The 27,654-nt window shown below is 41.8% G+C and overlaps 1 protein-coding gene across 1 annotated transcript; it reads right to left on the bottom strand.

Annotated features, from left to right (window-relative positions):
* Positions 1 to 585: 585 nt before the first annotated feature.
* Positions 586 to 27,654, bottom strand: glceb (glucuronic acid epimerase b). Its single transcript, XM_086107125.1, has 5 exons — positions 27,506 to 27,654; positions 17,250 to 17,773; positions 12,888 to 13,133; positions 7,498 to 7,790; positions 586 to 6,287 (listed from the first exon to the last, which is right to left on the bottom strand). Exons 2-5 carry the CDS (start codon positions 17,758 to 17,760, stop codon positions 5,556 to 5,558), a joined length of 1,782 nt encoding a protein of 593 aa, XP_085963251.1. The 5' UTR covers positions 17,761 to 17,773; positions 27,506 to 27,654; the 3' UTR covers positions 586 to 5,555.

Genomic DNA, 27,654 nt, shown 5'->3' on the forward strand with positions numbered 1-27,654 from the left:
AGTAATTATGAATCTGAGAGAATTCCAATGTATTTATTGTAAATGAATTTGAAACTACAGTAGTGCTATGAGACAATGTGACTGCTTTTAAAATAGTAATGTTTGGTTCCTCTCTTTGGAACGACCTCCCACTGAGTGATAGGCAAGCCCCCTCACTGCCCATCTTAAACAATTTTTTATTGTCTTTTTGACTCAGAATGAGACTTGAGTTTTAGTTTGACTGTTTATGTGCTTTCTACTTACCGTACTGTCTTCATGTTTAATTTGTTGTTGTATGGATTATCTTTGCTCCATGTGCAGCACTTTGCATACAGTTGAGTTGTATTATTCTGTATTGAGCTATGTTTAGGACTTCACATATATATTGTGATTTGTGCTTATGGTGGGTGACTGTTGTTTTTGTTTTATTGTTGTAACTATGTCTGCTGCTCCATGGCCAGGTGTCTCTTGGAAAAATAAAGGGGAAAATGTATTATTTTTCTTCAATCATATTATGGTCAACATTACAATGGCTGGTTGAGGAAATTTAGTTAGCTTATCCCTTGCCTTAAATATATAACATCAGCCAACACAGAGAGATAGAGATATTAAGAAAATGCCTTTATTTTTTTCCTTTTACATTTGGAAAAAAAAAAGAGCTAATTTTAAAGCACAAAGTTTCACTTTGTGTATAAACATCTATCGGGACTAAAAAAATGGGAGCATTTACACATTGTGCTAAGACTGGGAAGTCTGTACGACCACTCCGGGTCTTGTGTTGTGACACAACCAAAGTAAACATTTTATTGCATAAATTATGTTGACTCAATGGCAATTATGCAAGCAGACAGTGAGTGGAAAATAACACTAAAATGAGGAAATAGAATGCTGTGCAGTTATTATACATTGAATAATAATAGCAGCTTTCTTAATTGTAAGTGGTGCACCTCATATCAGGGAAAGGGAAAAAACAAGCAAAAATCGACATTATGATGACAATTATCTTAAATAGAACTTGTGCTTTTGTATGAAGAGCAAGACATTGAACTTTTCTGCAAAATATTCAAAATAAAAGAGGACAAATAGACCCAGCCCAGCCGCATTTTAAAATGAAATTGGCAAATAAATTCCATAAATAAATGACAGCTTTTTGTCAATTTCAGAAGAGCAAGTTTTACGAAACTCTGCACAAGCTGTAGTAGTTAAAGGCACAGTCACGAGGACTGGTTTTCTGAAGTTCATGAAATGCTTGAAATATTTTGCACAAAAATATATACATTTAAGTATTCTCTACTATGCTACTTTGTGTTTGGTATAAATGAAACAGAAATGTTTTGCTACTATTATAATAACAACAAACTGTATGAAATGAATTCATGGAGAAAAAAAACAACTTTTTTTCCATGTTGCAAATTATGTATCCAAAAAAAAATCAATTAAAATCTACAGAATAGTGTTAACACAACAACATGAAAGGAAACTTCAAACCAATTTGCCCTCCACAGTGAGTCCAGTTAGTTGTGTATAGCTCAAAAGATAGGTCAGGATCACAAATGACAAAAAGAGCGTCATGTTACCATTTTAGCGCAAAAAAAAGTCCCTTTGGAAAAGGTAGTATAAAAAAAAAAAACAAGCGTAGAATTTTTTTTATACTTCGGGACATATCGCATATCGCTCACTTATTGAGTTAGTATGACTACTGTCAACACCTTAGTATCTTAACAACCAACGAAGTCATGTTGAGCATGTTGTGTTTTTAGCATTCTGACCCTTCTGCAACTGGCCACCACACCCCGTTCATTTTGTTCAAATCAAAACTCGGTCACGAATGGAGCCAATCATCATTACTTGGCTTCAATAATCGGCGTGCTGAAAAGTTGAATTAATCCAACGATGCGAGTTAATGAGGCACGAGAGTCATTTTGCTTAACACAATCTGATGCACTAAGGTCAAAATCCAGTGAGATTTGCCAATTTTGAATGATGCAAAATTTAATGTAACAATTTCCTTTGTGCAAGCTTGACTTTGCATCCGTTGTGGAGAACAAAAAAAAAAAAAAAAGTTGTTCTGGAGCCAGTCCTCCCTGCATGCCTGCTTTAAAAAGACATACATATACATTGAGGTAACTGAAATATTAGACAATACCTTGGGTGATTTTTTTTCCCCCCTCAATACTGCAAAACTGTTTAACAAACCAGATATGGTGAAATATTAGGACAAATCGTTTGTTTTTTTCTATGAATTTTAATAATATGCAATATGTTCTATCACATCATTTTTTAAAAATGTAATTGTAGGTGATGTATTACCGCTACATGTGGCGGGCCTACCCTGCAGGAGGTTGGCATGTTCCGCCTCCAGCTTTCTGATACAGATACACGAAGTCGACTTAACTTAGCGAACACAGTGCCTCAGCATCGTGACGACAGCCCGTGTAACAAATGCCATGCACTTACTCCGATACTTGAGGCAGTACGAGCACTCGTTTGGCATGCCATTTTGCTTGCCCCTCTGCTGAAAATATCGATGGTAGAATTGCGAAGTATGGTCTCTCTGAGGCACCGTAGTGCGCGTGCTTGAGAAAAGCAAAATGGTTGTTGCATTGAATCAGTTCATCACAAGGTGGCACTAAATTCTACACACTCTACCTTTTAACGTGCATCTCACGGTTTCTTAAAAAAATTCACCTTTTTAGTACGGTAGCTGTCGCGATAAGCCCAGCAACTATGGATGATCACATTACCACTGCTGTGCGCAATTATCAGAGGCAAACAAGCACAATATTATTGTATCGCGGGTTCTGCCATGACTACCCATATTGTGCCTAGACAGTATACTGTATGACATTCTTTTTGTTTGTTTTTTTGTGCAACGCCTATTAATTGATTCTTGTCACATGGAATAGATTTCTTAGTTTAATTTCACACTGTCTTAGGAGTCCCTGTTGAAAGCAGAGAGCCTGATTACCTGACTACTGCACTTTGATTGCAAATATTTGGCAAGGTCAATAGTAGGTTCGTTCGGAAAGTCTCTTTGTTTTGCTGACTCATCGCTTACTCTGTGCAGGCGCTCAAGCCCATTAGTTGGCTGAATTGTAGGTTTCTTGGCGAGACTCAGTCTCAGTGAACTTGGATACACTATATTTAAAAAGGCTGAGTTGTTTGATGAATTCTGCGCCGAGGAATAATGAGAATGCACTGGGGAGGGAAAAAAACGTTGACGTTTGTTATTAAGTCCCCTCAGGCTTCAGGATTCTTTAGCAACATTTTTCAAAAATCTGTACTTAAAAACTGTTTGAACTAACTACACTTGGCTGCTCAATTCAAAAATTGGAATGTCGAATTGTGAAGCGAGAACAACTTAAGATAGTCCAACCGCTCAGTGAAAATGTTAAAAACAGAAAACAGGGGGGTTGAAAACCCTTTCATACAAATAGTTGTGCGCAGATTTCTTTGCACCTTATTTGATTGCAATGGCCTCATTAACAGTAATGATCAATATGTTGACAGTGACTTCACCAAGGGGTAGTTTAAATGCTTCTTTTCATCCACTTTGCATAAGCAAAATAAAAATAACAATAAATAAAAGAAAGCTGCAAAGTTGAACAATTTGAAACAAAGCTATGGGCTTAATCGGCAGTTATTGACCATCTCGACGGGTATAGACCATTTGCACCTGTTTATACAATAGTAGGAATGTTCCAGTATTTTCATTTCCCTTGACTCGCATCTACAGCTCATTCACAAATTTGGGTAATAGGGGAAAAAAAAAATTAAAAACTGAAGCTTAATGATAGGGCTATATGGGTATTATAATAAGACGGTATTCTCTCTAAAGTAGATAAACTAGTACACAGATGCTTCTTTCCATGTGTGTATGTTCATTCCAGTTTAAAAAAAAAAGGAAATCAGTCTAATCCTAACACACACTTGCAAATAGGTTATGATGGAGTCTAGCCTTTGCATTTGTGGCAGCATTCTGTTAATGTTAAACATAGTTAAACAAGGTGCCGCCATTTCAGTTAAAAAAAAAAACCTGGAAATTCTACTCAGACTTATGAGTGTTCTTCAAAATGAATTGCATTTCACTAAAGTTTGAACACATTACGCCTGGCGAAAAATTTGATATGTTAAAGTTGCCTTACACAAGTAAGAAGAGAGAAAAAAAAGGTATGTAGCACCCCCTACAGAGGTTTAACAAAGACCTGTGCTGGTACTTACAACCTGCGACTATGAAAATTGGGAGGCCCATACAGCACCGCAAGACGTGAAAAAAATGACTTTGGTAGCTATCCCCTAAAATGTAAAAGAAGTGAGCTATGAAGATTTGAATTGTACAATATTGGCAGAATTTCTGCACATTTACAGGGGTCATAGTTTTTCCCAATGTTCAGGGGTGGGCAACTGAGTGAAATGATTAGGATTGTTACCCAGCTTCTGCAGAACTTGCTGATGAGCTGATCATTTTGAATGAGGTGTGATGGACGTTGGGAGACATTCAAAACAGGCAGGGCTGCGGCCTTTAAGGACCGGAGTTGTCAAGTGGTTAACCCGATGGACTTCAAACACCTGGGACAACAATAGGGGGAGGGAGGCGGGGGGACATTGTCGACATACCATTTTATGGGGGCGGGGCATCACATTTTGCATTGCATAAAATGTTCTGAAGGAAGCAATCTCAGTTCTACGTTTCACCAAGTTCTACGAAAATTAGGATGGATATGTCATAGCCCACGATATAATAAAAACTATTTTGGGGCCATATGTTAAACCTAACAGGAAGTCCACCATGTTGACTTACTTTAGAATTTGTCAGCATTTTTCGGGGGCTTTTATAGAGCTCATATATACGAACTCCGAGGAGAGATTTTATCCAATCGTCTTGTTTCATCTATGTTGGGCTGTTTACAAAGAAAAGTTGTGAGGTTTTTGAGGGTCTAAACCTGGATGAATACTCAAAACGTTGCACGCACATACGGCCTGACAAAAACATTTATATTTTAGAGCGTTATTGTCCTATTTGTCAGTGCCCCAATGTGCCAATACCTCAATGTGCGTGTACCTCGACGTGGCCAGGGTTGTGAGGGCCCTTTACAACTACTCGCAGCTCTGGTTTATACTGTGGAGTGTGGAATTCTTAATGCATACTCTGTGATAAGATTTTGCTCTCTTCCAAACATCTTTGAATATATTCTATTATTTACAGTTACTTCCACGTAGGTTGAAATATAAAAATACATCTGATGATACTGGTGAATGATTGTTGAAATGGGCTCAACATTTAAAGTGATTTCAAATTGGGATCTGAAGACAAGAAATGCATGCAAACAGGAACTAAGTCTGTGCATGATTACAAACCCTCGCTCCTGATAAGTAGGCGTGCTACAATTGATGCTGCAGAGAACACAACACCCGTAACAGAGCCCACGCGCTCGAATGTTGAAAGCTGCAGCTACTTAAGCATCCTTGGGATTTAAAAAACACTCTACGCTGCGATGCATACCGAGTGACAGAGACTAGATAAGCTTACTCTTCACATTCAGTCAACCCGCAGGTCACACACTGGATTTGGAAGTCTAGTTGTGCTTAGCACGATTCCCTTTCAAGTAGCTTTTCCAGCGCTTCACCACATCCTTGAAGATGGGAGAGTTGTCTATCGATGCCAGCAGCTGGAGCTGGTTAATGTGCGTGGTGTGATAGTCCCAGCGAGCCAAATTGGGCGCAGTGCCCAACATGAAGTGGCGCAGGTCATAGATGCTCCCCGACCCGGTGTCATAGAGCGGCAGCATGGCCTTCAGCGACTCCATGCCGCGGCTAAACAGCCGCCCGGCCTCCTTGCCCAGCTTCTCTCCAGCTGTCTCGCTCAAATCGTAGAGTCCCAGCAGGGAGTAGATGAAGCCGTTGAGGACAAAGGAACTAGGCGAGGTGGGATACTCTTCATACCAGTCGTATTTGTTCATAAATACCGCCTTGACCCCGTGCTGCGCTGATGGCACCTTATAGGGTCCGATTGCCTTCAGAGCAGCATTGAGGTAAGCGTGGTCCTTGGTGAGAAGATAGGCTCTCACGAGGGTGGACATTGCCTGGCCTTGGGCCATTGCAGAGTACCAGCCGGGGTCTAGTGGCCGGAAGCCCTCGCCCAATTTCCGTGTGACCATGATGGGCCAGCCGCCATGTTCGTCTTGGTTGCGCCTTAGCCAGTCGCTGGCGGCAAAGAAAGCGGCCATGTGGGCAGTGGTGGAGACAGTGATATTGTCAATGAATCCCCGTCCTTGCAAGAGTAATCGCACAACTCGCTTGGGCATGATCTAAGAGAGAACCCAGGTAAGACCACAATCATTTAAAACATAAAATGCTCAAAACTTGGTCGTTAATTTGTTCCATGTTTGTGTGTCAATAGATTCAAAATGTATGTGGCAGATTAGCTGAAGCACTTTACAGTGGAACCTCAAAGGTCGTTCAAAGAACACGGCACTGAGCATTCATTTTCCTTCATTAGGCAGCAAATATTAAGAGTGCAAATATCAATGGCATCGGATTTCCAGAAAAAAGTTTAAGCTGATGCAGTAGAAAAAAAATGACATACGCCACGCCATATTGGACATCTTTGACCGGTTACATCATCACTTTGACATGTCGCGTGCCGTAACACGGCACTGTTCATTTTGGACTTGTTTCCTGTTGTTTTGTGCCGTATAGCATCGTCCAGTATTGGCATAATTTAGAGGGCACTCCTAACCGTCTCAAGGTTTCATAGGATCCTTTGAGAATGGGGGGCAAGAAATATATAAATAATTAATTAATGGTGGCAGTGGCTGATGAATGCAGCCAGCTCCATGGTCCATGAAACAGGTGCAACCATTCCATTACTGTTGCATAATGTACAAAAGTGTGTCTATACAGATTTTATATACATAGAGGGAGAGAGAGAGATGTGTGTATTCTGCTCATATTTAGTCATGATGTATAACTTTCACATCTTTCTAATCTGCAAGTTGATTAACTGTAAATTTTTACACAGTAAAGTGCACTGCTTCTGTTGCTTAATTTTCCCTCAATTCCTCAACAGCATCCCATTTCTCAAAAGTGTTGTCATCACCAAATAAAGCCCAATCAATTATTAAATCACTCATTATTGTTTCAAATTAGCTAATTTCTGTCCTCAGGGTACTTCATATTTACTTTGAAAATTTGAGGTTGATTTATTCGTTCGTATAATTTAATGCTAAGGGTGCTGCGGATTATTTTTGAACTTTGGAATGTCCCCCCCCACCAGAGTATGATTCATTTATATGTATCAATCGTTGGCAGTTGAATAAATAAAGGTTTGATGATGGAAACAGCTCGTCAAAAAGATTTATTCTACTGTAAATCCAAACTAAATGGAGGTCGAGGTCCCATTGTATTCACATAAAGTGCAAATGTACTTGCTAGTTATCACCACTGCAGCTTCCTATTCCTGCAATAGCCGTGTGACAGTGTCAGTGCAACATTGTGCAGCATCGGCAGGACACCAACCTTTGTGGCTTTGACTGCCTTCGTGTTCGACAAACCGATGCCTTTCCTCAGATCTGTGAGCAGGTCACGTGTGAGGGTGCTCCAAGTGGTTCGTGGCCCGATGCCGTAGGTGATTTCACGATCTTTGAAGGCGATGAGGTGCGTATTGGTAACATAGTGGATGGTGAAGGCCGAGCCTTTCTCTGTAGTGTCGAGGATCACAGACAAGCTGCCGTTGGAGGTGAACTTAATGTCCAAGCTGAGGATGAAGTCTTTGGTGTTATCTAGAAGGAGGGACACTGCCTCCAAAGACTCTGTGTAGAGAGAGAGAGACAGAGAGAGTTCAATATGTTAAAATGCAGGATAAGAACCAAGGGTCTGAAAAATGCAGACTATCCAATATCATTTTTTTAAAGGTTCAAAAACAACTTGCATTTTCTGAGTGATCCAATATGACAACAGACTATTCTTAACCCAGTGTGATCCCAAGATAAAGCAATTAAAAAAATAATCTTTTTCACTATTACAGTGTCTCTCGCACAAACAGTGTCAAGCTATTTCAGGACGCACATGACAGATGCGTTATTGCATGCTGCTCTTAATTAACAGTAGCAGAAGGGAAGGAAGAAATAGAGGGGAATCATGGGTAAAGTACAACACCATGTGGCAACGCTGTATTTTTTTTTCTCAATTTGTAGCTTGATGTTAGTCTGCCACAACCCCTCTTTGTCGGGATTATCTCTGTTCAAGCACAATTATTTCAGTATAGGTTTTGTGAATTCCCTGCTATCCCTTGAAGTGCCAGCAGTTCTCAGAATAATCCTCTCTTTGGCGATGCTACTTCTCATTCTGCACAACCAAAAGAGCTCCAAAATACTAACAGAAATCACTTAAAAGTTGGTGAGAGGTGAAAGGAATAAAAAGAAGCCAAAAGGAGGATAAGTAATGTGATGATGGGCCATAAAACACATTGCAGGCAGTCAGACAGGAGTGAAAAGCGAACAGAAAAGGCAGTTGACAACCACACAGACAGAGAACAAGGCGAGGACCACAGACACAAAGGGAGTCATCAGGAGGAGAAATGAAGGAGAGAGACAGTCTGGCAGGGGCCTCCGGATGACGACGACTCTTTAATGCACTCATAAATCAATTAATTAAGATAATGCAGAGAGTAAATGGATTTGGACTCTGGCCCTGTGATTACCTTGCCATCAATAAAGGATGGGTAAAGAATAAAGACGAGATTCCACCCTTCTATTCCTCCCTGTGGCTGTTTAGTAGAAGGCGACAGGGATGTCATGTAGTTAATCGACAGTATGTCCGCTCCAAATTCAGCTGAGTGGCTCACCATGTTCAAAAGGATGCAAAAGCAGACAAAAGGATCCAAGTACACCTCAGTCAAGGCACATGACTGTGCACAAGACAAACGTAGAGTAATGTGACAACTCATTGGAAATTATAAAATGATGACTATGTGATGCCAATGTGAAAACAGAACACCAATGAAAAAGTACATAAATGATCCGAGCAACACAAAAACTGGAGTATTTTGTAGAAATGACACGAAACATGAATTTTTTCAACTATCGGCAGGGTCTTCGTGGAATGCGTCAATATAAGGCAAAGCAGAACAAATATAAAGTACGTCAAAATATATAAACCACCATCACGCTAAATCAAGAACCGTTTGCCGCATATTATGCAGAGCGAGCTTCCTGGGTGTGTGTTTTTTTTACTCATTCTTGCTAGCTTGGGGATTTAATGCAAGCATTACGCGATTGAGATAATGACTATAGCTTCTTGACATGTCATCAATAGACTCGGGTCACGTTCGAAATAATATATTTTTCAGCCTTGGATAATAAGTAAAACAGAAGTACCGTATTTCCATTCTTTCATCTGTGCCGTCTGGTCCAAAGTGGACTGCGGCCCAGTACTGATCCGCTTTTAAATCATGTGATCTGTTATTCAAGTTTCAACAGCAGACATTCTTCTTAAACTAATACCACTCGAACATTTATATATTTTCATATTTTTATTGGTCAAACAATGTAAAATGTTCACAGTGAAGGGTGGAAAAAGCACCCCAAGGCTAATCAGGACTGGAGTCAAGCCAACCAAGAATCCAATCAATGTGTGATTTGTGGTGTTGGCCAAAGCTGCTCTACCCTATTAAAAACACGCAGGAATTTAAGCTTGCTATTCACCCCGCAATACAAAAATACCTGAAATGAGCCATGCCTCATAGAAAAACGGTTTTGAAAGACCCACAATGAACAATTGTTGATTTGATTTGACATTATCATACCCAACCTTGAAGTTTCCGAAAGAGCAACTGGATTTTCCATAGAACTACTGATAATTATTCTTTAGACAGATAAAAGCGAGTTCAGTTGTTTGGAAGGAACACACAATGCTATGTGTGACGAAATAGGCATAGCACAGCACCATCAAAACTTCATACCAAATGTGAATGGTTAGCCAGGGAAATCAGAAATCTGTGAAGTGGTGCACGTGGAGACCACCGCCCACAGATTTTATGTGTCCGTGCGTGAACCCGTCCGTGTTAAGTCAATTTAGTACTTCTACAAGTAAAAGGTAGGGTGTTTTGTCTGTTTATTAATTAACTAATGTAATATATCTTTTTTTCTCTTTTAATACTGATCTTACCATAAGGATCCAAAGCAGTGCCCCACAAAGTCTTCCACGACATCACGGAAGCCAGCAACCTGCCGCTACAGAGACCATGGTTTCCCACTGGTCGGGACTTGTTTTTGGGTATGTGATCACAAGCTCAGGGATGAGCTGGAAATATGACGATTAGTTTGAAATGCTAAAACTGATTCATTTGAATACACTAACATAAGATCGGTGGTTTCTTTTATTGCATGTTTTTTTTGGTTGTTTTCTGCAGCGACAGAAAATGGTACAGTGGATTTGGGACCATTCAACCAAGCACGTGGCAATACAGGGTGCTCAGTGGTGGACAGTACAGGAATAAGCAGAACCCACATAGTGGTTAATGTCAGGGGACTGACAATTGATCCACTTGTCAGACCATTTGAGATGGTGCTCAACACTTACACCCAAGAAACAGTAAGAACAAAAGAATGAGTGGAGGAGAAGTGGAAGAAAGCAGAAGTAGATGAAGAGGGAAAGATGTATCAGTGGAAGAAACGATGCACTGTATGTAAAGATGGGCTTTCTAATAAGAACGCAGAATACAGACTTTCAACATATGGCATAAGTATGATTGCTACATGCAATGCCTCGGCAAAAAGACAGAAAATTGGGTGGAAATGAGTAAACAGTGGTCGATGATAGCCTGAAATGTGCAGCTGGACAAGAGAACTAAATGGAGGATTAAGCGTACTGAGAAAAGACTCAGAAGTAATGACGAAGGCGCCAAGGCAAGAAAGCGATGATTGGAAGTTGAGTCGTAAAGCAAGGTGAGCAAGGACAGGAGGAGGAGGAAAACCAAGTGTAGAGCTTGGCAAGTGCAAAGAAATTGTTGATGATGACAGGCTGAAAGCGGGAGGAAGAGGAGGAGGAGGAAAATTACAGTCGAGACAGCAGCTCAGTAGAGGACAACCAGAGAGAAAAACAGCAGGTGCTCTGGACAATCATGACAGCTCACACACTAAGCGCTGGGTGGAAAATTTTAAGTTCAGTTTTATGGTCACATTTTCCTTTTACCATAGCTTGAATACTTACACCTTATACACACGCAAGTACAAATTAATTTAGCACATATATGCACACATGTAAACAGCGGGCAAACAGTCAATGTTTCGATATTTTTGAAGTGTGCTGACATTTTGCACAGCAACCATCACGTCATATTTGCCGCTCCTAGTCGGGAGTCGCAGGTGAAATGTTGCTCATGTTATGAGCAGCGTTGTCATTATCGCGTTCTTTGATGATAAAAATAGCGACATTGTAACAGTGAAGACACAAATCGTTGCTCTTGCTCGCTTGTACTGCACACACACATGCGTGTCAAACAAGAGCACTGCTTTAAAAACAAAAGCACCGTATATATTTTGCTTTTTTGTTCGATTTTGTACGTAGACTGGTAGGGCCAGAGACTTTAGAGGGGCAGCAAGTGGCCTACGGTCTTTTTTTTTTTTTTTTGCCCTGGTCTTTTCTAAAATGTCCAATATAAATTTGGTCTTTTGGCCATGGGATGAAAATGGTGACAAATGAAGATGAAGCAAAAATATTTAGCTAGCGACTTGTCATTACAAAATAAAAAGAGCATGCTTTATGTAAGCTCTTTGCTGTACAATATTTTGAAGGGTACAGCAATGTTCGAAGATACTTGTGTTTGAAATGATATTAAACTGCTTTGGAATCATAATTTGTTGTCTATATTTGTAGTTTAAAGTGATGGCAATTATAATCACTTTCAGTTGAGCCATACAGTGGTCTATGGTTCAATGTTGGCCAGCTATAATCAGACAAAACAGGAGTTTCCCTTGAGGTCACTGACCAAGGATGGAATGTACCCTTCGTCAACGTTTTAATGTCTGAGCTTATATTTGACAAAATACATTATGGCACCTGAAACATGTACCTAGAAAGGTGACTGAAAACATTCGAGCTGTCTTGTCCATTTCCGCTAAGATCAACAAGAAGGCAGGCACAAATACAAATAGGTGAACACTGAGCATCTTTACTTCAGAGCTGCAAGTAATTCTGTCCAGTTCTGCTAAAACAGTGTGTAGAAATATTAGATTTTTCAATGTTCATTCATTTTAAAAACCCACTTTGGTACAAGGCTTCGCAGTGGCCGACTTTACATGATTCGCAAGTGGAGATATTTGGGCACCCCAATCTCCTTCACACTCCAGCGAGACTGTTATGCTTCCGCCAAGCGGACCATGTGCCACACATGTACTGAATTAAAGAGAATGAGGGGAGCCACTTCGATTGGCTGGGAATCAAGTCATCTGCGTTCACTCCCACAGCGGCGCAAACTCCTATTAGTTCTAGTATCTAGTTTTTTGGGGGGCAGGGGGTCAATTATGTTTTGTTCGCTATTTGTAGCAGGACTCAATCCTTATTACCCATGAATCGCGGGGAGTATACAAAAATGCTGATCTGGACTGTGATTTATAAAACTGTCAAGGTTCTCAGCCTTTCAAGTTACCGTAGTCTGACACTAATCTCGGATAATGTCTACTATTTCCTTGAGTAATATTATTTTTAGGAATCCGTCATAACACACTGGGTCCACTGCCAACCAATGCATTCTGCTGCTATTATGACAGTGTTCAAGTGAGTCACACCACACATATTAATCATTCTGCCCTGAGGATGTAACTCATATCGAACCTCCTGCAGCCGCAGTTAACAAGTGATAAATTCTTTGCCTCAAGGCCATCTGGGCTCGTGGAACGCGTACATACCTGGAGCACTGAACTGGCGAACTGAGGAAGCACGGCCCTTGTCTTGGACACGGGTGAGACTGCAGCCCTTTGGCACACTCCATATTGCCGTGCTGGCTCGGCTATCTCTTTCCTCAGCTGTATCGTAGACCACCAGGTGCGGTGGACGCTCTGTTAGGTTTTTGCTGTAATGACTCAGGCCGTACTGGGCAATCTGGATGGCATAGAAGTAGCCCTGAGGACCCCACTGAGTGGACAGAGGCACACCTGTGGAAGAGAAAGGAGAAAATGTTCACGAGAAAGGACAAAATGTTCACAAGCTACAAGGACATTTCTTAAGTGCTTAAGTCCCCTAAAAACAACGAGCCAGACAATGTCATAAAAATCATACGCACATGACACCGATACAATAAATACCTCGAGGTTCATTAGAGACACTAATGACACTCAACAGTTGTCCACACATGGAAAAATAGTTTTGGAACCTTACACATTGCGCAATAGTTCAGTGGCGTTCGGTCACCTCGCTCAGTCCGCAGCATGTCAAAGTAGTCAAACTGTACTGATACGTGGAATTAACTTATTAGCTTCCGTGGCTTTTTCCCGTTACGGTGATCTTCAAACATGGTGTTGCACAGGAAAATGGTGACAACTGTTAAGTGTGTTTCTCCTATCTAATTTCCTTTTATACAACTCAAGTTTTGAATATCCTAATACTGTACTAATTTGCCAAATCGATGGAATCTGGGTACATGCCTGCAAGTGACATGACAACATGTATCATCTAATATATTTTCAAGCTTTCAATACATGCAGGCAAATGAAGGCAATGTGCAACATGAGGGGTCTCCTGACAAACCAGCAATTGAATTTCTATTAGGCCCTCATTTTTCAAATGGCTTTAGCAGAATAAAGTATTCATGCAGCTGATGAGCAGTGTTTGGAGACAGAAGCGCTGCAATTGTCAATCGAAAACAGTTGATGATAGCAAGACAGAATCTTATTGGACTTAGAACATTCAATGTACTACACATGAAAATTGTCCAGTGTGCAGCTTTTTGCCTACGAGCTCACAAAATCAGAATCATAATGATTCTGATAAAAAAAAGTTTCCAGTGTGCAGCTTTCATGTCTATGAGCTCAGACATTTTAATAAAAAAAATGCTGAATGACACAATATTTAAAACCTGTGTAGATCTCATGACCATCATTTGAAATGAAGAGGATGTTTATTTGTGAACCAAAAAAAAAAAACCAACCCCTGCCCCCAAAAAACAAAAACAGGCCGAAAGAGAAGCCCGGGAAAATAATTGCTGAGTGTTTGTTTTCACAGTTGGCTCAGTGTTCTTTTCTTTGTACACACAGCAGAATTGTTAGTACCCAAAGGCTTGAAAGAACTTTTTTCTTTGAGAAGCAGTTTTGCAAATTAACACCTTCATTTGAGGAGCAACTTTCTATTTTGAAGAGCATTTCTTGCAGGCTCATCTGAGGGACCTCTACCAAGGGTTTTATTTAATAACAATAAATATAAAACAACATAACAAATGAACAATTGGTTTCCTTATTGACATGATTAAGATTTGTTGTATTTCTTAAAGCCACTTTGTGAATAGGAGAACCTTGCAGCCCAGTTTCGGAAGAGAGATCAGAACATATTAATCCAAGGTTTTACATACGCCGGCTCCCAATCAGATGCAGAATACATTTTAAAATACTACTGCTGGTCTTGAATACAGCTCAAATCTTACCGAACGTGAGAGGTGTAAATGTTTATGCTCGTGATTGCTTTATACAAGTTAATAATAATTCGAGACTCACCATCTATATACAGTACATATTGGGGGGGTTTCAACAGTAGCCCCTAACAGTATTTATAATTGTATCAAATGTACCAATGAAAATAGACACATGCATAATCCCTGTTGCCAAAATGCAAATCGGGTCGCGAGCGCCTCAGTGAATGGGAGCAAGATGGATGGAAAGCTCTCCTTTATAAAGCAAATAACGCTAGTTAAGTTAGATGATCGTCAACATGGCAAAGGACACATCCAAACAATATTTATTTTTTATTTCATTCATACAGAAAGGGTGTAAATTGATGTGCATTCCGCCTTCTTTGTGCATTCTGACAGGCTGGACAGAGTTGGAGCGCCTTCACTGGACATACCAGTAGGAGCATTAAAAGACAAGCTCGTGCTGTGCGACCAGATGAGATTTTTACTAGCACAATTTGAAAAAAAAAAGGTGAGGGCATTTGCAAGCATAACGGTCGGACTTTCGAGCCCTGCAGCGTGTAAACGGAACTTCTGTCTGACACACAAAGGATATTTATTTGCTGCCACGGAGGAGACATCGAGTTTTATGTGGTGGCTTTGGGGCGTTTACAGTCAATAGTAACTTTAAATCACTGTGAGATATATTATTAAGAGTAAAAGAAGACAGCATAACTATCATTATGAGTTACGCGAAAAGCCAACGACGGATGTATAATGCGAGAAGCACAGCAAAATCTGTCCGCACATCCATGGTGAGACGGTACATGTAACAAAACAAGTACCTAACTAGGGACATACAGTATATGCTACAAAAATGTGTACATAGCTTGAAGAGTCTGTAAAAGGTGTTGTTCACAACTCAAGGTGAATATCGTGATACACATTTCAACCATCACCCGGCCTTTGTTCTTGTTAATAGTAAAAGTAATAATACTAAAACATTTTTGTTTGTTTGATGTGTGCATATGGTGTTTCTGTCAAATTTCTCAAATTAATGTTGCCCCTGAGCCAACATGTTTGCCCACACTTGTGACAAATGGACGACAGAGAGAAAATTATCATTCTGTTAAAACTTGTGCAAAGTGACTCCATGTCTTTTGAAAATACATATGTACTTATTGTCCAGAAAATAACTATTTAGATAAATTACACAATTATAAATAACATAACATTAGACAGAGAGAGAGAGAGAGAGAGAGAGAGAGAGAGAGAGCATCAATGTTTTATATCTAGGATATGCATCGTTATATCACCCACCTCTAGAGTACACCCTTCGATTAAGCCAATTAAGAATCGAGTATTCAACAAGACCATGGTGTAGTACTGTATGCTGTCAGACAGCCATTGTAGCTGTATTTCTAAGTGTCTACGCATCTTTTTTAATAACATTAATAATTTTTTGTTTTAGAAAATACAGCTGTTATAACAGTCCTGGAAACATGAATATAATTTTTCCATACAATAGTTACCATTTGCCATACTATTTCAGATTTGGAAATGAATTAAATCATTGGGGGGGTTGTTCACATCTCATTTTGTCTTTTTTTTCTTGACAAGCTGTCAATGTTGAACATCACTGGGCAGTGACACATCTTGGGAGGAGAGCACGGTGGCTGACTGGTAGCAGCTCTATTCCACTCCTAAAATCGCAAAACATAACATTGTGTAATATAAAGCTAAGATATTGTGGTTCTATTCTGCAATATTTTTGTACACCGAGATTAATGTTGCTTGGAGACCTTTAAAGATCAAGAAAAAAAATCTGAGCTTTGTTAATTAATAAACTGATCAATTGAATATCATGTAATCATCTAGAGCAGCAGTGTCAAACCTATGGCCCGCGGGCCGAAACCGGCCGGCAAGGAGGTTCAATCAGGCCCGCAGGATAATTTAAAAGTGAAAAAATGCATAAAAGACACAGAATTAATATTTTTAATATGGTGAAATTCATTGAGTATTCACTAGGGGACACTGTTTTGATCAGAGAAGAAGACAACAGCAGCCTCAGTCCGTCACTGAGACAGACCCATGACAGCAGAAGCCATCAATAGCACTCTCACATTTACACATTTAATAGCACTCCTAGTTTGTAAAGTGTAGGCAGGGATCACAGTTAGATTTTATATGCACGTGTAAATGGTTTAAAACTTCCTTTCTTTATGAATCTCGTTTAATCTTAAAGTGCATTACTATATTTTTCAATTCCAATTGTTAAAGTTTGTACAATCAGTGGGATCAGTTGCAATGCATGTATGTGAATGATAAAAGTAAATTGCACATTTGTCTAAGGAAATGTAAGGTGCTTCATGAAATGTTTTGTAAAAGATATGTTCATTAAATTTCAACATTTTCCTAATGTTCTTGTGCTTCTTTAGACCAAAACAAAGGAAAGACATGTTGTTTTGGTTATTTATAGCAAAGTATGGTATCATTTTAATGGTCCGGCCCACTTGACATCTACCGAGGCCGAATGTGGCCCACCATGTGAAATGAGTTTGACACCCCTGATCTAGAGACTGCTCTTAAGATCTAATTTAACAGTGAATGAACAACTGAAGTCATGCATATGCGGTCCAGTAAGAAAACAACATCAAGCAAATAGCCTTACCTTCCACTCCACTTATGCATTTCACTCTGTCACGGACCTCCACATTGTATCCCTCAAACGACATAAAAACCCCATTTGGGTGATAGGGCTCTCGCTGCGCATACACCTTTGAGTAACTATGCTGAAACTCAAAGCGATCATAGCCATCATACTGCACCACTTTGCCATACACCTCAAAGTATTTTTCCATCCAACTGAAGGGCAGATAGATCTCTCCACCTTCATGTCTGCCTTTGACCGTGGATTCATCATTGATCAGGCAGTCAATTTCCTCATACTTGCTTCCACCTACAACAGGTGGAGGTTCTGGAGGTTGTGGAGGGTGTTGCTGGCTGCTGAAGCTACTAGCATCCCCCTCCTTGGGACTTGGGGCCCCCAAAGCAGCTCGAGGCAAAAAACGCAGGGAGGTGTTACTCGAGCAGCGATTCCACAGTAACACAGTGATGAGTGTGAAAAGGGCGCAGATGACAATGAGGGTCTTATAGTTGACTCGAGCAGCCAGGCAACGCATGGTCACAACTGCCCTGAAAGAAGAACAAAAACAATGTATTACAGAAAACCGGAAACAAATTTGTAGGGTCCAAATATCAAATCTTAAGGTGGAGGCTTTAAGTATGCCAACCTTCAGCCGTGAAGTCTTCTACAAGAAATAAAATAGGAGCAGTAGCCGTCAAAACACAATAAACCGAATCCTTCTAAATTGAGACTAAGAATCAATATGTTAGAAAGTTACATGGTCCGTTCAGTAGAACAGAATAGATTGAGCATTGGAATGAAAACATCTTAACTTAGCCCGGATATGTGGCTATCTGTCTTCCTCCATTATATTGCAGAGCCAATTAAAAAAAATTAATTACACATTTCTGCCCCGCAATTGGCTGGCGACCGTTTCAGGGTGTCTATTGTCCGAAGACGGCTGGGATAGGCTCCAGCCCCCCGCGCGACCCTTGTGAGGATAAAGCGGAACAGAAAATGGATGGATGGATAAATTACAAATGTCATCCATCTGTCAATCTATTCTCTGTCCTGCATGTCCTCACTCGGGTGGCGGGTAAGCGGGAGCCATACCCAGCTGCCTTTGGGACTTCTGGAAAGCTGAGTTCATTTTCACTTACCACACCCAAACCGAATTACCTCTTGAACGTTTCAATCAAGAATTTGGCAAGAAATTCAAGAAAAGCTGAGAAGACTAATAAAGGTTTTCTTATCTTATCTTATCTTAAATAATGCAATTCGCATTTATCAGGTGGGAAAGGGTTACAATTCCATACCTGTCAGCTCATACGGTTTAGCCATAGTTCATACGGATTTTGTGGTGAATCTTACGTATATGGCCGTATCGCACAAATCATACGGATTCTGAAAATTTCAGTTTTTTGTTCCATTGATCAAAATTGCAGTTGTCTCTCATCTCTTTAAGGGGGACTACTTGCACAACCAGTTGTAATATGTTCATAAGGGTTTAAAAATTGCAGTACAAAAGATGCTAAATATGAAATAATTACTGAAAGTTGGAAATAATCATTGAAAATTTGAAACTTACATCTTGGCTCATGGTGGCTCAAAACAGTTTCAAGGAATAAAAAAAAAAAGCACAATAGGAATATATATAATTACTGGGATACAGTACAAATTACAGTGGCATCTCTACTTACGAAATTAATTGGTTCTGGAAGACATTTCTTAACTAGAAAATGTAAGTAGAGACGCGTTTTCCATGTAAATGCCCTAATTCGTTCCAAGCCCCCCCCCCCAAAATTCAGACATAAATGTTTCCTAAAGCATAAAAATGCATCCAAATATGTAAAAAAATACATGTTGCAATTAGATTATTGCATAATAAACGAGAGTTGTGCATTATGTAAAAATCAAAGAACAGAGTAAAAATAAAAATAATGGTCATTTAACTTAAGTGCATCGTCATCGTTTTTTGCCCTCTTTAGTCCATGTTCTCTCTCAGAAGTGGTTTTTACCCGCCGTTTTGTAAAGAACTGATCCAAGGATGTTTGTTTTTGTCAGCTTTTAACAATACTTCAAAAACGTCCAAGGCAAATATCAGCATAGAGAGCGATCGCACGACTGGTGAAATTTTTCTGGGTGACACACATTTCCGTAAAACTATCGCAACACCTCATGGCCCGAGGAGCGAATGACAAGGACGCTGCATATACACACTTCTATCTATCTAAACACAGAAACATACGGTAGAGTCCCTCTTAGCCAATGGGATGCTAGGATGATGCTCGGTAATAGCCAATGGCAAAGCAGCTATAAGTATGGTGCATTCAGGAAAATCTGAGCTGCGACTAGCAGCCCAGACTGTATTTTTAGCTTTCATATCTTGAAATTTCTTTCGTAACAAGAGGCAATATTTGCCTGTTGAGATGTTTCATAACTTGAAAATTTTGTATGAAGACCTTCACAAGTAGAGGTACCACTGTACCTTTATCGTAAGATTAGGTTTTGTCCATATCGCAAAGCCCTATGGACTATGATGTCTACAGTTAAAGAGGTTGACTCGCCAACTGGGAAAGAAAAAGGCACACATTCTAGCTTTCCAGCAAGCTAGTAGCAAGCAACACTAACTTAGACTGATACAAGAACAGACATTACTGTTTACAGTGTATCTTGTCACCAGCAAACCAATCTCGCAATCTCATGTTCTTGTTCCTACTTGAAATGTATCAATTAAGTAAATTAACACACTTTTTCAATTAGCTCTTCTAATGTAGAATAATAACAATAGATGTGTGATGCTTGCATTTTAAATCAAACTAATTGCAGCGAAGCCACACAATTGTCATTTTATAATGCAGAGACAAGCGAAATGTCACACTCCACCCACCGCCTCAAGTAAAATCGCAACCTGTGAGAAATGCCACACACCACATTATATTATCAAAATGCAAGAATCTGCTTGATGGACACAAAAGGATGAAGGTAAGTGATGTGTAAATGTTAAGACATGTTTTGGATTCTTTGCCCTCAGGGCAATTCAACCACTGAGGCGAAGTGAGCGTTGAAGTTGGAGCTAGTTGTTGATCATCATTCCAGAGAACTGCTGCATCAACAAAATAAAAAGGATGGCAATATAGTTCAGGTGGTACAGGGGTCATCTCCCAACCCCAAGGTTGCGGTTTCAATCTTGAGCCCCTGTGACCATGTCAAATTGTCTTTGAGCAAGATACTAATGATAATGACTCACGGGTTGCTCTCAGTAGGTGAATGAGACATTGTTAAAGTGCTTTGAATAACTTGACGGGAGAAAAACACATTACAAATGAAAGCCAAAAGCACAATTGTGTATGAACCCAAAGGCACAGAAGGTTCCAGTACGAGTGCTACGTGGCTATGCAAAAGTCAAGCCACTACGAGCATTGTTTTAAAAATGTTAAAACAACCAGGGTGCATACAATTAATAAGACTACACAAAACATAGCAAAACAATGTTCACAAAAACGACAGGGTGGCACAGGCAACTGGACCAAGAATGAGGCATACATGGCAGGCTGATTGAACACTCTAAATTGTCCCTAGGTATGCGAGTGAGCGTGGATGGTGGTCCGTCTGTATGTATGTGCCTGGGATAGGCTCCAGCACCCCCCTTGTGAGGATAAGCGGCTTGGAAAATGTACAATATATATATATATATATATATTCATTCATTTTCCGAACCGCGTAATCCTCACTAGGGTCGCGGAGGGTGCTGGAGCCTATCCCAGCCGTCTTCGGGCAGTAGGCAGGGGACACCCTGAACCGATTGCCAGCCAATCGCAGGGCACACAGAGACGAACAACCATGCGCACTCACACTCACACCTAGGGACAGTTGAGCGTGTTCAATCAGCCTGCCATGCATGTTTTTGGAACGTGGGAGGAAACCGGAGTACCCGGAAAAAACCCACGCAGGCCCGGGTAGAACATGCAAACTCCACACAGGGAGGCCGGAGCTGAAATTGAACCTGGTACCTCTGCACTGTGAAGTCGACGTGCTAAACACTGGACTACCGGGCCGTCCATATAAAAATTCCTCGTCTCACCCCCCCCTCGGGTGGTGTCCGTCCCTCATTCAGCTCGGGTCCTCTACCAGAGGCCAGGAAGCTTGAGGGTTCTGAGCAGTATCCTTGCTGTTCCCAGCACTGCACATTTCTGGACTGAGATGTCCAATGTTGTTCCCGGGATCTGTTGCAACCACTCATCTAGTTTGGGGGTCACTGCCCCGAGTGCTCCGACCACCACAGGCACGACTGTCACCTTTACCTTCCAGGCTCTCTCCAGCTCCTCTCTGAGCCCTTGGTATTTCTCGAGTTTCTCGTGTTCCTTCTTTCTGATGTTTCCATCACTTGGGACCGCTACATCCACTACAACGGCTTTCCTCTGCCCTTTATCTATGATCACGATATCTGGTTGGTTCGCCATTACCATCTTGTCAGTCTGGACCTGGAAGTCCCCCAGGATCTTCGCTCTGTCATTCTCCACCACCTTCGGAGGTGTTTCCCATTTTGACCTTGGGGTTTCCAGTCCATACTCCGCACAGATGTTTCGGTAGACTATGCCAGCCACCTGGTTATGGCGTTCCATGTCGGCTTTCCCTGCCAGCATCTTACACCCTGCAGTTATGTGTTGGATCGTCTCAGGTGCCTCTTTGCACAACCTACACCTTGGGTCTTGTCTGGTGTGGTATATCTGGGCCTCAATGGCTCTGGTGCTCAGGGCCTGCTCCTGAGCAGCCAGGATGAGTGCCTCTGTGCTGTCCTTCAGGCCAGCCCTCTCTAACCACTGATAGGACTTCTTGAGATCGGCCACTTCAGTTATGGTCCAGTGGTACATCACGTGTAGGGGCTTGTCCTCCCATGATGGTCCCTCTTCCAGCACCTCATCTTCTGTTCCCCATTGTCTGAGACGTTCTCCGAGTACGTCATCCGTTGGAGCCTTCTCCTTGATGTATTCATGGAGCTTGGATGTTTCATCCTGGACAGTGGCTCTCACACTCACTAGTCCTCCTTCCTTTCGGCTTGCGTACAGTCTCAGGCTGCTGGATTTGGGATGGAACCCTCCATGCATGGTTAGGAGCTTTCGGGTCTTAACGTCCGTGGTCTGAATCTCTTCCTTTGGCCACCTTATTATTCCTGCAGGGTATCTGATCACTGGCAGGGCATAGCTGTTTATTGCCCGGGTCTTATTCTTGCCATTGAGCTGGCTTCTTAGGACTTGCCTCACTCGCTGGAGGTATTTGGCCGTAGCCACTTTCCTTGTTGCCAGTTCGAGGTTGCCATTGGCTTGTAGCTGTCCTCAATGTCTGCTATTGTTCCTTCAGGGAGTGAGAACCCTTCAGTGCGGACTACCTTTCCTCTCTTAGTCACCATCCGACTACATTTCTCAAGCCCGAATGACATCCCGATGTCGCTGCTGTAGATCCTGGTTGTGTGGATCAGGGAGTCTATGTCCCTTTCGCTCTTAGCATACAGCTTTATGTCATCCATGTAGAGGAGGTGACTGATTGTAGCTCCATTTCTGAGGCGGTATCCATAGCCTGTCTTGGTGATTACTTGGCTTAGGGGGTTCAGTCCTATGCAGAACAGCAGTGGGGAGAGTGCATCACCTTGGTATATGCCACATTTGATGGACACTTGCCATTGTATTGATCCATGTGTCCACTTATCTTAGCCGCAATGATGAGCTTCCATGTTGTGGAGAGACAGGTTATTGGCCGATAGTTGGATGGGACTGCACCCTTTGAGGGATCCTTCATGATCAGGATCGTTCGCCCTTCGGTTAGCCATCCTGGGTGAGTCCGATCACTCAGCAGCTGGTTCATTTGTGCTGCTAGGCGCTCATGGAGTGCTGTGAGTTTCTTTAGCCAGTAGGTGTGGACCATGTCCGGGCCTGGTGCTGTCCAGTTCTCTTTCCTGTATGTCTGCCACTGTTATGGTAACTGGGTTCTGTTCAGGGAGGTTGCAGTGCTCCTCTCTCAGGGTCACCAGCCATTGTGCACTACTGTTATGTGCAACCTCCTTCTCCCATATGCCTTTCCAGTACCTTTCAGTTTCCAGTCTTGGTGGGTCAGCTCTGTTTTTAGGACCCTGCCACTGAGCGTACACTTTCGCAGGTTGTGTTGCGAACAGCCTGTTTATTCGTCTGGCCTCATTCTCTTTCGTGTACCGCTTTAGGCGGCTGGACAAGGCTTGGAGCCTTTGTTTGGCAGTTTCGAGTGCTTCAGGTATGGTCATCTGGATGTACCTCTCGGGTATCGGCCTTTTCATCACACCTCTCTGGGCCTCCGTCAATTGACTCACATCTTTCCAAGCCGCCTTGATCTTGGCCTCCAACCGTCTTTTCCATGGTGGGTAACGTATCTCATGGCTTCCATGGTTGCTCTTATAGCCAAGCATCTCAAGGATCACTGATGCTGAAGCGTATATCAGCTCATTGGTTTCCGTGATCGTTACGGTAGGGATCGCCCTCAGTGCTGCATTCACACTTTCCATGAGACTTTCAGGTGGTACTTCACATAGCCGTTGTAATCGGTTTCTAGGTTGCCCAGCTTTCATTCTCGCCATGATCTTAGCTTTCAGGTCAGTTGCTGCCTCGCTCAGCATTTCATTCATTGGGGCTTGCCTCCCAATCTCTAGTATGACCTCCTCCTCTGATCTGGCAGCCTGGGGCCCTTCACCATGGAACCTGCGTTGTACCTCATCAATCTCAAGTTGTGATAGCAGTTGCCGTTTGTGGATGTTGGAACACTGAGCTACTAGTTGTTTCGTGGTCAACCGTGACTGTGGGTTTCGAAGTAACCATTTAGCCCACATTCTCTGCATGAACCCCTCTGACTAGGGTTGCTTGAGTAGTAGCATTCCAACAGAGCCATGTTATCGCATCTCGCCCATCTCCGCTTTGTTCCAGTAGCCCATTTTTCATCAAGGTGCTCTGGTTCCCCAGCACCTGACGCAGACCTTGTTTGGCCGGGCGACGTCTGAGCCGGCATGTCATTCATTTTATTGTCTCTCATTATTGTATGAGGTAGGCATTAGCGTGAAGGATCTTGCCCAAGGACCCACACTGGATGGTGTTATGTGCTAATTTTTTGCCCCAAGCGGGATTCGAACCACCGTCTCCCATATGCCAAACCGATGCCTTACCAACTGAGGCATATATATATATATATATATATATATATATATATAGAGGGCGGCCCGGTAGTCCAGTGGTTAGCACGTCGGCTTCTGAGTGCAGAGGTACCGGGTTCGATTCCAGCTGCGGCCTCCCTGTGTGGAGTTTGCATGTTCTCCCCGGGCCTGCGTGGGTTTTCTCCGGGCGCTCCGGTTTCCTCCCACATTCCAAAAACATGCATGGCATGCTGATTGGATGCTCTAAATTGTCCCTAGGTGTGAGTGTGGGCGTGGATGGTTGTTCGTCTCTGTGTGCCCTGCGATTGGCTGGCAACTGATTCAGGGTGTCCCCCGCCTACTGCCCGGAGACGGCTGGGATAGGCTCCAGCACCCCCCGCGACCCTAGTGAGGATCAAGCGGTTCGGAAAATGGATGGATGGATATATATATATATAGAGAGAGAGAGAGAGAGAGAGAGAGAGAGAGAGAGAGAGAGAGAGCTGTCAAGCATTTTTAATTAAATATTTTAATCTAATTAAAAATGCAACTGTCATAATTATCTCAAATTCACAAAAAATTAATCGTGATTACTCAAGCATTTTTTAAGTTTCTGAATTTCCTTTTATATTTTTTGTCCTATTTTTCCCCATTTTAATGCTCTCATTAACATGGAATCATAAATCAGTTTTCTATGTGCAAAATGCAAATATTTACTGAAATAACAATTTCAATTTTCAATTTTACATGAACATTTTTCACTTGGAACAGTTATTCACACATAATCTCTCACACAATATTACTGTCCATCAACAACAGTGAAAAAAATATTTTGTCACACAACAGCTGCTTTAACAGCTCTTTTTATGGAATCAAAACAGAGCAATATAACATTATCAAGTGCACATCTAAGGTAAACTAGCACTCAGCCTATAGTGGATCTAAGCCATGGTTGCATACTTCGTTTTTCTCAAGTTTGCTTTGAACACAGCAGTCAGGCTATGTTGATTCTCTTGGTCCTTCTTGCGCGCAAGTCTCTCTACGGTTTTGTGTAGACATAATTTCGGATGACTACACTTGGTTCGATGACAACACTGAAGATGTTTTATTTTCGCTAGGTCGCTACCACTGCACCGCTGAACTTCACCGTCACTGTCAGACGAACACAGATAAGCTCCACCCGCTCTAGTTATATGGACACGGAACACTGTAAGCTTCCACACAAAATAGTTCCAAACAAGTAACAATCGCGTCAGTGGCATACATCGTAAACCTGTATGATACAGGTAACTTTGGTCTTGTCAGTGGAACAATCTGGCAATTTTTTAAAAGTAAACTTTCCATTCATAAACTCTAAGTATCCGTTTTCGGTGTCTCGCACTGCCGTGACTGGCAAAACAAACGTGTGTGGACCTGTGCAGCGCGCTTGTTTTGTTTCTGGTTTATTTATAGAGCAACGTAACATCCGCTGTGACGTGTGCCGCGTTAATCTCGCGAGAAAAAATTTAATCCCATTAAAATTTATTGAAATTAATGCCAATAAAAACACGTTAAACTGACAGCTCTAAAGTATATGTATATATATATATATATACACACACACACAGACACACACACCCTCCTTTCTCATGCTACCCACCTTCACCTTTTTACTAGTCTTGCAAATGTCACTTTTTTCTGTAATGTCGCGAGCTACTGAAAAATGGATCGCGGGCCACATATGGCCCCCGGGCCCTATTTTGGAAACCTTTGTGCCACAGTATTATCAACATGAGAAGCCTGGCAAGTGTATTAAAATGCTCACTACTGCTGTCCATTTGAATACATTTCACAAATGACTCAGTACATTTGTTCTAGTATGCAATGTTTTTACTTTCTACTGTTCAACTTCCATCCATCCATCCATCCATTTTCCGAACCGCTTGATCCTCACTAGGGTCGCGGGGGGTGCTGGAGCCTATCCCAGCTGTCTTCGGGCAGTAGGCGGGGGACACCCTGAATCGGTTGCCAACCAATCGCAGGGCACACAGAGACGAACAACCATCCACGCTCACATTCACACCCAGGGACAATTTAGAGCGTTCAATCAGCCTGCAATGCATGTTTTTTTTTGGAATGTGGGAGGAAACTGGAGCACCCGGAGAAAACCCACGCAGGCCCGGGGAGAACATGCAAACTCCACACAGGGAGGCCGGAGCTGTAATTGAACCCGGTACCTCTGCACTGTGAAGCCGACGTGCTAACCACTGGACTACCGGGCCGCCTGTTCAACTTCCAATACTAAGTATTGAGAGGAAACAAGTGTGTGCTGTTTTTCATACGTCTACACGTTTTAACAACAACAAAAAATGCTGTCTATTATTTTGAATAATGGACAAAGAATTCAAAGTTCCATGTTTTGCCGTCTATGACGCAATTGCTTTGACTGATGTTGAAGGGTTTTGCCATGCGTATCGTTTTAATGCCGCTTTGAGGTATTTTACAAAGGTAAACACTCAATTAAACTGGTCGACGTCAGTGACGTACATCACAGTTGACAGCAACGGGACAGCAACAGATCAGCGAGCAGTTTTTGATTGCACTGCATTACGTGGATTTTGCAAAAGTGACGGAATCAGGATGATAAGAAATTAAAAGGCAACAGCCCAAACCGTGCAAAATGTCTGCATTCTGACGGGGAGTAAATAAAAACGGGTGCATAAGTTCACATAGTTGCTGGCATGGATCCGAAATGACAAAATGTTGAGCGTCCTTCACAACTTCAGCAATAACAAAAACGATAATTACACAACTGAGCAAGGGAGCACTGTGCCCCAGCAAGTGAACCAGTTTAGATTAATCAAACGACTCGTTAGCATACAAGCTAAGGGTGGCTTCGTATCCCAAGAGGACGTCGGGCTTTGAAGTTACTGCATTCTTTTTGTAGTTTCGTTTATCATGAGTCGATGTGCTCGATACTGTTATATACACGGGACGGGAAAGTGATTACGAAGAACAATATGTTTTGGGAGAGGACAATTGGCGATAGGGTTTTTTTCTTTCCCTCTCTCTTTTTGTGGAGGAGCTCGTTAAATACAAGAGTGATCCAGCTAGCTGTGCATAGATGTATGTAAAAAAGGAAGCCAAAAAGACGTGCTGTTAGCGACCTTACCTGCAGCATCAATGGTGATGAAGGTGCCGACTTGAATCTTTTTCGGCCACGCCAACAGTTGTTGTTTTCCTCTGCAGGTCAGTTCAAAAGATTCCTACTTCACGCTCGACAGAAACAACCGGAGAGGACAAACTGAACGTTGCGCTTCT

Source organism: Hippocampus guttulatus, chromosome 3, assembly GCF_054856545.1.
Source record: "Hippocampus guttulatus isolate MCC_2025c chromosome 3, RoL_Hgut_1.0, whole genome shotgun sequence".
NCBI classification, from domain to species: Eukaryota; Metazoa; Chordata; class Actinopteri; order Syngnathiformes; family Syngnathidae; genus Hippocampus; species Hippocampus guttulatus.